This window comes from Dendrobates tinctorius, unplaced genomic scaffold, assembly GCF_039654945.1.
Source record: "Dendrobates tinctorius isolate UK_male_01 unplaced genomic scaffold, ASM3965494v1 ptg000003l, whole genome shotgun sequence".
In the NCBI taxonomy this organism is placed as follows: Eukaryota; Metazoa; Chordata; class Amphibia; order Anura; family Dendrobatidae; genus Dendrobates; species Dendrobates tinctorius.
The window spans coordinates 32,086,637-32,099,260 of record NW_027361671.1 but is presented as its reverse complement, the minus strand read 5'-3'; the positions used below and the strand labels follow the sequence as shown (position 1 = coordinate 32,099,260).

General features: G+C 44.5%; 1 protein-coding gene across 3 annotated transcripts in view; it reads right to left on the bottom strand.

Moving 5' to 3' along the window:
- RGMB (repulsive guidance molecule BMP co-receptor b) overlaps positions 1-11,164 on the bottom strand; it is a 76,530-nt gene extending 65,366 nt beyond the window's left edge. For 2 of the 3 annotated variants that reach the window (XM_073544136.1, XM_073544306.1), the window contains exons 1-2: positions 10,744-11,045; positions 9,732-9,779 (exon numbers count right to left, since the gene is read on the bottom strand). In XM_073544136.1, the coding sequence (XP_073400237.1) occupies positions 9,732-9,733 (2 nt within the window). In that variant the 5' untranslated portion in view covers positions 9,734-9,779; positions 10,744-11,045. The other variant, XM_073544228.1, reaches the window with a different exon arrangement.
- Between the last annotated feature and the right edge of the window lie 1,460 nt (positions 11,165-12,624).

The window sequence follows — 12,624 nt, the reverse complement described above, 5'->3', positions numbered from 1 at the left end:
GTAATTGCTCAGAAAATACATGTGACCTGCCATAAGAGCTTATATTCTACAAGAGAAAGAGAGGAATCCGCTGACTATAAGAGGTTACACTTTACAGGAGAAAGAGAGAGAACGCCACTGATCATAAGAGCTTACAGACTACAGGAGAGAGAGAGGACCCCACTGACCATAAGAGCTTATACTCTACAGAAGAGAGAAGAGAACTCCATTAATGATAAGAGCTTACACTCTACAGGAAAGCGAGAGAGGACCCCAGTGACCATAAGAGCTTACACTCTACAGAAGAGAGAAAAGAACTCCATTAATGATAAAAGCTTACACTCTACAGGAAAGCGAGAGAGGACCCCACTGACCATAAGAGTTTACACTCTACAGAAGAGAGAAGAGAACTCCATTAATGATAAGAGCTTACACTCTACAGGAAAGCGAGAGAGGACCCCAGTGACCATAAGAGCTTACACTCTACAGAAGAGAGAAGAGAACTCCACTAATGATAATAGCTTACACTCTACAGGAAAGCGAGAGAGGACACTGCTGGCCATAAGAGCTTACACTCTACAGGAGATAGAGACTTGCCTAGTCACTCTGGAAGATAGAAAATGACAAATTGACTGTTGTACAAATTGTGCTGCACTGGGACCACCGATCTGTGATGGCTAGGGACTGAGCTTCACTGTACAATGAATGATATACATCTGCTAAATTTCATAGATGCAGGGCATTATGGCGAGGATTGTGGGAAATGATGCCGGGCAAGTTTTTTTTGCGAACCGCGAATCTAATCTAAACGCGTTTTGAATTCAAGTTAAACTGCAGACTTCAGGAAATTCAACTAGAAGTTGATCCTCTGCAGATTGATCCGCTCAATTCTACTCTGGATCCTCCCTCATAGATGATGTCAGAGGAAAGGGATCGAACAGTTTGAATTCAAATGCTTGACCCTTGTGGTCTCCCAGGAGACAGTGTCTGGCTGTGGCCTTCTTCCCATACAGCGTGACACGTGTGGTGCCCCTGAGGGTTCAGTCGCCACAGAGGTACTGCACCTCCTCCTGAGGTGTGGTACCCCACCATCCAGGTAAGGTGGAGACACCTGACCATGCTCCAACACCGGCACCCCACACCACAAAATAGTGTAGCAAAGCACCTTCGGCGGCTCCCTTCTTGGAGTGTAGCATAGCACCCCTTGGTGGCTCCCTGCTTGGAACACGAAACGTGCTGGGAGGTGGGTGGAGTTTAGTTCGCACAAAAGAGCGGGAAGAGTTGAGTCAGTCAGTGAGTCTTTTCAGTCAGTGAGTGAGGATGTAGAAGGACAGAGAGTGAGAGAGAGAAGATCCCCGGGACAGGGATGGAAGAAGGAAGTGCTGCAGCAGGCCACAGTGATCTGGGTCTCCTGCCACAGGAAAGAGACAGAGAAAGGAAGCTTGATTCTTCATTGGAAAGAAGGATTAGCACGGAATGTGAAGAGAATAAGAGAACAATGACCAGGGTTAGAGGAGAACGCTTTTCAAGTTCTAAGCACAAGGCCGGGGTCCGGTCCCCGAGGTTGTACAGATACTAATGGTCCTGCAGCAGACACCGGAGAAATAGAAGTAGTGACCACTTTATTCCCACACAAGACTTGGGGGCACAACAGCAACATATTAGTGAGCCGGGACTTAGTAGCAAGGAGTCCCCGAAGCAGGCTACAGCTGTCTGCCGTGCAAGTAGAGTTCTTAGGAACATCTGACAGGAGGAACTCCAGTGTAACTCAGTACTAGGAGTACTTCATTCAAAGGCACTATAAGAGGAGACGTTCAGAAAAGGCACATATGTTGGCGGAGTGTTGGAAAGGAGTACTTCATCTTGCCTGGAAGTTGGCTGAGCTCCCGACCCTGGAGGACACGGCATGGATGCGGGCACCTGTACCTACAACAGACTGTGAGTAAAGCTTTGGAACTACATGCCCTGGTGTCCTCCACTTATTTCTGCGCCAACCTGCCCAGCACTGCCACATCCCTTGCGCCAGACACTACACCATCTAAGTGTCACTTCACCTACCCTGCCCTGGGACTACAGCCCTGCCTCTGGAGAGCTATAACATCACTGCTGCACCACACCATCTGTCCCAGAGGATCTGTCTGCGGCATCGGCTTACATCTCTATTGCCGAACACCACAAGTGGCGTCACAAATCACTTATAAACTTTCACCACCATAAGCACACTGAAACAACCCCACTTTTGTAATGGAGCCCCAGGGCCACGGACCAGGGTCACTGCTGCCGTGACAACCCCCGTTGAGATCATCTGGCCCGGTACCGAGTACCCCACGGCCCTGGTGTGTGAGGGCGCTCCAACTTGGCGTCACGAACAGGATGACGAAGCCCGGTGCCACCGAGTTCTGTGTGCCTACAATTTATTGGACTTAAAAGTTTGTGGAAATCTGCAAAAGACCCAATTTCATAGACTGTAAAATGAATGCTAAAAATGGCCGCCAGCACAGAGAAGAAGGGCGTGACAACATTGGTGGTCCTAAGAAAAGACCGCGAACTGTCCTGGGCCTCCCCTGTCTGATCTTCTATGCGACAGCAACATGGCCCACCCCCCGAGGGGTTCGCATACTGGCTTGGTATGGAGGAGTAGGAAGAAGACGCCACCCTCAGAAAGAGGATCGGGGGCCGGTGGCGGGAAAAGAGGCGAGACAGGAAGAAGGAGAGAACGCCATGATGGAAGGAGAGAGGAGACCTGAAGAGCGCTAGGAGGTTGAGCTGAACTTCCCCGGCGCAATGGCTGAAGGCTCCGACCCTGCTTCCACAATGAACCACCGGCAGCTGGAGGACGAGATTGCCCAGCTGACACACCGCCTGTGGCTGAGACAGGAGGCTCTCTGGACTCTGAACTGGCAGCGCGCCCAGGAGGGGCCTATGCCCGCGGTACCTTCACCACCGGTACCCACCATCGATGCCCTGGTTCTCCCTAGGGCAGCATTTGTGGAATCTGCAGCCGCTGCGATGCCATCAGCAGCGCCTGTCACCATCTCCTCGCTGCAACCACCGCTGAGCGCTGCCTGCCCGGAGGAGTTACCGGAGGGCCCGGGAGCTGAGCAGGGAGAAGCTAAACTCCTGCCTGTACCTGACGCGGCTGCGCAGGTCCCACCCGGAACCCCCGCGAACCCGGAGCCGCCAACCGCTCCACCATCGTCTCCGATCTTGAGTCCGGTTACACCAGTGAACATTGTACGCCGCCGGGAGGCTCCAGGTATGATCGCTACCCCTCCCAACGGGTTAACTCCTGAGTTTCCATATAGTGAGGCCGGCATGTTTGAACTCCAAATGGGACGATTAGATGAGCTATGCTCTCAATTCAGAAGCAGTAAGCTTAGTGCAATGGGGAAGTGGAAGAAGTCCCTGCTGAAAAGGGTCAGGCTGGAACAAGCGCGTCCCATTCGACATCTTCTGATCTCAGCAGAAGAGGCTGAGCAGATGAGGGGTGTCACCGTACATCATGGGTTTCGTTTGCCACAAATTCAGGATCCCCGCCTTAACCCCTACAAGCGCCCACAGACACCGCTACCACCAGATGTCAGGCCAAAAATCAAGGCAGTAGTGCCGTCAGCAGAAATACACCCTGCAACAGCTGTTGTGCAATCTGTAATGGAAGCAATGCCAGTCGCTGCCACTCTACCTATACCAGTAGATGCCAATCTCACACCTGGAGAAAAGGAGTACCTGCAATTTGTAGACAGCCAGCAACAGGATGAAGACACCCCGAGCATCTCCCCTGGAAGCAGCCAAGAAAACCAGCTTCCAGTACCCCAGGAGGGGACCCCCAATATAGAAACATTCCATTAACTTTGTTACCCAGGAGGGTATTTGCACCGTTGTGCCTTCTTTGCTATCATGTTTACTTTGGTTTTTACAAGTTTTTGCCTAGTTGCGTTGGCAGCTTATTTTTCATAATTGAACTGTGGAGATCATGAACACTGAGTGATCCGGACTGTGTTTGTAAATAGTTTGCACCTTCTTAGGTGCCCTTTCTTGGTTTTACATAGGTCTTTTATAAATAAGAAGTACCTCAACCTTGGAGCATGGCTCCATCCTAAGGACACTGCAAGAGATCCCGGCTGGGAGCAGTGTCTAGCACTTACAAGAATTATTGTGAAGTATTTTATAGTGTGTCTTATGACAGTATTAATAGAGAATAGCTTTTATAAAGAGTCTAGTTCATAGAATGTTTTAATAAAGAGATGTGAATAAAGATGAAGATGTGAAAAATACAGGTGGCGAACCCGGTATCCACGGTGGTCACTTAGGGTTAATAAAAGAAAGTAGAAAATGTGAAAGAAGAAGTGATGAAGAAATGTGTTGGTGATAATGCTTGAAATAGCACTTTAAATTAGGTAGCATAACCTTAAAGATAGTTAAAATTGTTTGCAACGTTCAAGTGACAGTGCCTCATATTGAGAAGATTAGATAAGAACTGTTTGTTTTGCATTACAAAAATTTTGTATGTTCCTGTATTTGTCAATTTTTGTTTTCTTGCAGCCCGCGGACGTGCTGTGTTTAACGGGGGGGGTATGTGGCGCCATTGAGGGTTCAGTCGCCACAGAGGTACTGCACTTCCTCCTGAGGTGTGGTACCCCACCATCCAGGTAAGGTGGAGACACCTGACCACGCTCCAACACCTGCACCCCACACCACAAAATAGTGTCGCAAAGCACCTTTGGCGGCTCCCTTCTTGGATTGTAGCATAGCACCCCTTGGTGGCTCCCTGCTTGGAACATGAAACGTGCTGGGAGGTGGCTGGAGTTTAGTTCGCACAAAAGAGCGGGAAGAGATGAGTCAGTCAGTGAGTCTTTTCATTCAGTCAGTGAGTGAGGATGTAGAAGGACAGAGAGTGAGAGAGAGAAGATCCCCGGGAGAGGAATGGAAGAAGGAAGTGCTGCAGCAGGCCACAGTGATCTGGGTCTGCTGCCACAGGAAAGAGACAGAGAAAGGAAGCTTGATTCTCCATTGGAAAGAAGGATTAGCACAGAACGTGAGGAGAATAAGAGAACAAGGACCAGGGTTAGAGGAGAACCCTTTTCAAGTTCTAAGCACAAGGCCGTGGTCCGGTCCCCGAGGTTGTATGGATACTAATGGTCCTGCAGCAGACAATGGAGGAATAGAAGTAGTGACCACTTTATTCCCACACAAGACTTGGGGGCACAACAGCAACATATTAGTGAGCCGGGACTTAGTAGCAAGGAGTCCCCAAAGCAGGCTACAGCTGTCTGCCGTACAAGTAGAGTTCTTAGGAACATCTGACAGGAGGAACTCCAGTGTAGCTCAGTACTAGGAGTACTTCATTCAAAGGCGCTATAAGAGGAGACATTCAGAAAAGGCACATATGTTGGCGGAGTGTTGGAAAGTAGTACTTCATCTTGCCTGGAAGTTGGCTGAGCTCCCAACCTTGAGGACACGGCACGGATGCGGGCACCTGTACCTGCAAAAGACTGTGAGTAAAGCTTTGGAACTATATGCCCTGGTGTCCTCTACTTATTCCTGCCCCAACCTGCCCAGCACTGCCACATCCCTTGCGCCAGACACTACACCATCTAAGTGTCACTTCACCTACCCTACCCTGGGACTACAGCCCTGCCTGTGGAGGGCTATACCATCACTGCTGCACCACACCATCTGTCCCAGAGGATCTGTCTGCAGCGTCGGCCTACATCTCTATTGCCGAACACCACAGGTGGCGTCACGAATCACTTATAAACTTTCACCACTATACGCACACTGAAACAACCCCCATTTTGTAATGGAGCCCCAGGGCCACGGACCGGGTCACTGCTGCCGTGACAACCCCCGTTGAGAAGCTCCACATGCACCCTCGACCACGACAAGGGTGTATGTGTATGGAGGCTTAGGATGATAGCTGAATATTGGCCCTGAAAAAATAGCTGATTGGGTTGTGGTTGTGGAACTTCTACTGATATCAGGTCAAGAGGAATCCTTCAATACTTGAAGCTGTAAAGGCCACCTGAGCAAGAAGTCCACTCTGGAATATCTTCCTTATGTCCCTGTTCTGGCTAACGTGGATGATTTTAGCAAGCGTGTGGTGAGAAGTTATCCCAAGAGACCATCATTTTGGTAGCTCAGGGGATTTTGATTGTAGCTAATTTTGCACAGATAATAATCTGAATGTCAGATGTGGTACAATCGTATTGCTAACATCATAGAGAGACAAGCTGAATGCCACTGGTGCTTATGCTTCATTTTTAGACATCCGTTTCTTAGCCTCTATTATCTGCCGCCTGTCTTCATCTAATTACTTCACAGTTTCAGCTGAAGCCAAAGGGAGAGGAATGTAGTGACAACATGGATGTGATGAGGGGGAAGGGGGCTCACAAGACTCTGCTCCACACTATTAGTGCTTTTCCCTGCAAGCTCCAAGTTCAGCTTTCAGGCTGCTTCACATGGAAATGCACTGTAAATAATACATTACAATAAATCACCTGTCATATTAAGTGGAGGTGAAGACAGATTAGAGGGTTTTGTTATCAGTAAGTGTGAAGTGCCATCTAATCTACATGAATGGTCTCTGCCACTTGAATACACATTGCCAAAGCCCATCCCCCACGCCCATCTACACATTGCAAATTCTGCTAACTTTCTCAATGGTCCTTGCAAAGTACCTCTCACATCTTGGTGGGGAAGGAGATTTTGCTCTATGTGTTTTTCTGTTTGTCTTTTTGTTTAATAGTAGAAGAAAACTTTGGCTGATTGTAGATAGTTTATTCCCAATGGTTTATATGGCCGCAAAGGATCTGTAAATAATAATGCGCAAACTCATCAAATAAATGAAAGTTCTACTATACACCAATAATTACGTTTTCCTTCAGTCTAAGGGTATGTGCACACATAGTTTTTTGTCTCTGCGGACTTTGTAGAGAAAACTGCAGGTAAATCCTGCGTGGCGCTTAGAAACCCACTGTTTACCTTGGTTACCAGCTCCAGCTCGCTGATCGCTGGTCTCCCGCCTGCCACACGCAGCGATGCGTGCTGTCCAGCGGGAGACCAAAGATCAAAAAAATGTCCAGGGCTTTCCAGAACGATCAGTAAAAACCGGCGGGGGGCCCGGTCGCTGATACCTGTCACACACAGCGATATCGCTGGTGAAATCGCTGTTGCGTCACAAAACTTGTGACTCAGCAGTGATCTCGCTAGCGATCTGGCTGTATGTGACGGGGGCTTTAGGACTCGCTCACACTAGCAGATAAATCGGACGAGTGCAATCCGATAACAGACATATTGCACTCGGACCAGCGTTGCTGAATGAGGCGGTGCAGATCGGCGTCTTTTCTCTAAGCTGTATTTGTCGTGAGTAAAAAAAAAATCACAGCATGCTGCAATTTGACTCAGATATTGGAAGGGCGCAAGACTAAAATTGGATGCCATATGTGCTATCAGTACGGCACATGATTTTTACAGATACATTACAGTTCTGTAAGATGAGAAGCTGTAAATCGTCCTGTAAAAGATTAATAGCTGCTGATGTCGAAAAAAAACGGAATGTATACGGACAGCACACCAATGACAAGTAAGGAATAATCATCCCACTCGCCTGGATGAAAATGGGACCGATTTTTTTAAACGCCAGTGTGAGCGAACCCGAAAACTGATGAAGATAAATCATCTTCTCATGTCTCGAAGGGGGAATTACAACTTGTATTTTGCAAGCCTATTGAACGTTGTAAAGGTTCCTTGTGATTTTGTCTTTAGACTTGCTTAATTATTAGACCTACTCACTAGTCATTTTCATTACTATCATAATTTTTACCTTATGTCCATGAGGAATCATAAAGGTGTGAGTTATGACAATAGCAAACTAACCCTTTGATGCTCCTTTACCCAAAAGTTTAACTCTTTTACCACCTTGGGTTTTTCCATTTTTGAGTTTTTGTTTTTTTGCTCCCCTTCTTCCCAAGCCATAACTTTTTTTTTTTTCCATCAATATGGCCATGTGAGGGCTTGTTTTTTGCAGGACGAGTTGTACTTTTGAAAAACATCATTCGTTTTACCATATAATGTACTGGAAAATGAGAAACACATTCCAAGTTCACATGGGGCACATTTTCGCTGATGACAAGTGCTATCCATGGTTTTCACGGATAGCACTACTTAGTACCCATGTTACTCTATGTGGCTGTGCATATGTCCGATCTTTTCCTCAGATCGAGTGGTCTGAGGAAATCAATCCCAGCATGCCCGATTTGCCTCTGAGAATCAGATGTGTTACTCGCCCATTCAAATCTATGGGTCCGTGAAAAAAAATCAGGTGACATCTAAATGCGGTCTGATTTTCTTGGAACCAACATAACAGAGAAGGTGGAGAAACTTTCGTTTTTCTCCAACTCTGAGAAAATCGGATCCAACTCTGATCAAACTCTGATTAACACAATGGACTATTTTTCTCGGATGGAGAGAAAAAGGGTCATGTGCATCAGCTCTTACCTTTAACAACATTTCTTTGGATGTATGATCAGGAAAATCATCTAATCTTCAAAAAAAAATTGAGTCCTTATTTTTCTTGTATTTTTTAATACTGACCAATCTTGCTCTGTTATGTTCTTTTAACTTATGAAAACTGTGTAAAAATCTAACTTTGAGCTGAGCCTTGATTCACTGCCTTCTAATCAGTGTTTATTTTTTAACTATAAAAACAATAGAGGGCAGTGTTGAGTTAAAAGATTTGGAAGTATAGCGAGCAGCAAATCAGGTTGTGCGCCGCTGGAGAAGAAAGTCTAGCAATAACCGGTGTACTTGCATTTGAATATTTATGATTATTATGCATTTATAGCCCTGTTACAAAATATTAATTTTCATAGCTATACTTCAAGATTACACAGTTTTTACAATGCAATTACACTATCGCTCTTTGTGACACTCCGGGCACATTATTAAAAAAACATTATTTCGCAATCTTCTACTTGATTAACTCTCTCCGTGTTCGAGCAATAAGCCCCTGTGACCCTGAGCTATGTTAATATTTTTCTTTTATTGGTTCAACATATCGTTAGACTGTGCCATTTAGCCAATATTGTTGAAACAATGATCTTGTTGCCACATCACACATCCTTCGTTTTGCCTGGGGACTGTCGGAAACACAGAAAAAGTGATATACAGATGGGATGTGCTCAAACACATGCGAGATGCATTAATGGATTTTAAAGAGAATAAATTTTCCTTTTTTTTTTCCGGAAGCTTTGTGTGAAGCAGCAAGATTATTTTTTTTCTGTTTCAAAGGAAGGTCGATCCTTCGAGATATATTAAGAGGCGACCCGAGTAATCTTTCCGCAGGAATCTGTAAACTATTAACTTTTCACATGTTGCTGGTTATTATAGTACAAGAAATCAATACAGCTAAGCAGAAGAGGAGAGATAGATGGGTAATGGAAAGTCAGATGCTAAGAAAGGGAGACGTGTATCGAGAAGACAAAGGGTGTAGGATGGATAGGGAGAAGCTTGGGTAATAGGGTGGAGGTGAAGAAGACTAAAGAAACAGACAATGGGGAGGTAAAGCTGCAAAGGCGGGAGGGGATGTGTAATGGAAAGAAGGAAATGGAACAATAAACATGAATGTGAGGAAAATTAGAAAAAGAAGAAAAACCTTCAATATACAGCAAGGTAAAAAAAAATGAAATGAAAGGGTTAAACAGTAACAGCACACAATAGTAACAGGTGGATAAGGAACATATAGTAATACTTACATGATGCTATAAGATGCTGGGATTCAAGGGGTCGCTCCAATCTTCAAGCTATAAAACATTATTAGGGATATTCTTCAGATGCAAACACTTTTTTTTTAACCACTTGTAACCCAGATCTGATTGTAAGCTCCCTAGGTGAGCGTCCTCACATGAGGAGCATCCGGTTTAGACTGATCACTGCCAGGGAGCTTGACAGATCATTAATAAATAATCACAATGCTAGCAATTTGCTAAAGATTTGGATGTTGCATCTTCCGTTTAGATCCAGTGTTCTAAGAATATTATTATTGCCTTAGGTGAGTTGCTAAACTGCTCACAGCCTCCAGCCCTAAAACACTTTTAGCTCCCCATTAGCCAAGCACTCAGGGAAGCTCTACAGTGAGAATACCCAGTCAATAATGTCTTTTCAAGGTGAAGTAATGTAAAGTCAATTACTGAAAGGACCAGATGCTTTTTGGCCTTTGTGACCTTTACTTGTCCCGGTAACATTGCAGGCGCAAACGCAATACCGTCAAATAACGTACGTCCAAGTTCTAATTTCGGTTAAACATCTGATTTCTTTCATTCCGTTTCAATTTGGGGTTTAAAATGACAGTATTTTTTGTAAAATGCCATAAGTGAAAGAAAAAATTAAGACATTGAAAATAAAGAATAGAAACAAGTAAATGAAAATAAAAATAGAAAGAATTGCCTATTTGTGAATCAGTCTATGTCCTATCATACACTTCCAGAAACTTTACAGTTGCAGTTCACAGCCCATGATCAGTGTGGTATCAGGGACAAGGCTAGGCAGTATGTGACCGGCCATGTCCTTGTGTCACACTGAACAAATAGAATTTTGAATTGAAAACCTGTACTGCATAATTGACAGTTCAATGATAGACATTTATTTATTTGCAATGGCAGGTGGAAGAATGACTACATGTAAGTATCCCCACCTCTTAAGACACAATAATATTCTGTATCAGGACAAAGAAGCAAAGGATAAAGTAGAAGCATTCAAGGTACTTACCAGGCAGGTGACAGAAGGAGGCTTTATGTGTGGTACCCAGCTGTTGGGGGGTGCTGAGACATAGCAGAGATGAGTCAGGTAGCTGCTGCCTTCATCTGGGATGCTTGCATTGCTTTGCCTGCCTTGCTCTCCTTTTCTTTGTGTGTACGTCTGTTTTATTTCTGAGCTGTAAGAGGAAAATGAAGGTTCCTGTCACTGATAACTGCGACACACTTAGCAGCGTAAAGTGAAGACCGTCTGGTGTGGCATTTTGGCATGGGTGGCACAGACACAGAATCAGACACATCCAGTGATGTCTGTAACACTCACCCCTCTGGATCATTTCCAGACAGACAAAGGATGGACCATGCTGGAAAACAGAATACATTTCCAACTATTGTTTTGAAAGCAGATTACACATACAAACCATGCGAGAGCCTTTAACCGCCAATTGTTACTTAGTATTTAGGCTGGTCACAATAAAGCTCATTACAACGCCCTCTGTATAATGCATGCCCATCATAGATGCTATCAATATTCTTCAAATGAAGTACAGTTAGACTATGTCTGGTGTGATCTTCTGTATTATAGGTGTGTATACCTTTAATGTGCAATAGCTAATTCAATTTTTCATTTTAAAGGAGGATACAAAGGATTCATGAATTGAGTTGCATAAACTTTATTGGTTGATTTTCTAAAATAAAAAAAGAAATGGATCACACTGCAAAATAGACATTAAATCGCGTTGTTTTTCATACCTTTATTTATAATGTGACAAGATCTATACTCAAACTATATCAATAAGAAGAATATATTCGTAGAAACCTACAAAGGAGCCAAAATAGAGTTTGCTTTAATTTTCCAACTATTATGTCCTGTGTGTGGACAGATTAGCCTATTAATCACAGTAAAAACAGACATATTGTCATGTATTAATAGTGTTATGTCTATATATTACAGTAGAGATGTCACTAATTTTGAAACATATTAATGAAAAAACACAAGGCTTTGTTCAAATGTCGCTTGTGTTCCTCTCCCATCACAAATCCAAAGCATTAAAGGGAATCTGTCAGTAGGATCAATCTTCCTAAGTCATCTATATGGGCATCTGTGATACAAATCCACATTTCTTTTACGTGTAAACGAGATGTTCCAGGCCTTGTGCCCGGCACTGATATGCATGAGAATCTGCCTCCACAGATTGTTATAAACGAAAGGGGGAGTTACTAGTGTGAGACATGTTTCAAACACAAAACAGTAGAACTGAACTTTGTCTCATAACAAACATTATAGCAACTGCAGCTCTCACAGCTGTGCTGTATTGCATCAATATTGTAGCACTGGTTGCCTGTGAAATGGAAGCTGAAGCTGAGAGGAACCTGCAGATATGTCAGGTATAATCACACACAGCTCTGCAGTGAGATCAGGAGAGCAAAGAGTGGCCATTACAAATCACACTAGTAACGCCCTGTGAGGAGCTGGACATGGACTAAAAGACTACTGGAACAATGGACGTAGAGTGTAACCTGCAACACTAAGGGATGCAGCCTTTTTCCAGCACAAAGCACTGATTATTTTGATTTTATTGTTGTGTTTTATTAGAGATTTTCTTGTTTGTCTGTTTACGGTGCACAAATCTCTCCTGGAAAGTGTTAAGCCTCAGTAAAAGATGTTTCTATTCAGTGACAGTGAGCAGAGGAAGATGTGTGGGCTGGAACTTATGCATACATAAGTCCAGACACATGATTGGTAATCAGGTAAAGCAATCATTCCATTAGGGTCCCGTCACACTAAACAATGCACCAGCGATCCCGACAACGATACGACCTTGTCAGGATCGCTGGTGTCTCGCTACATGATTGCTGGTGAGCTGTCAAACAGGCAGATTTCACCAGCGATCAG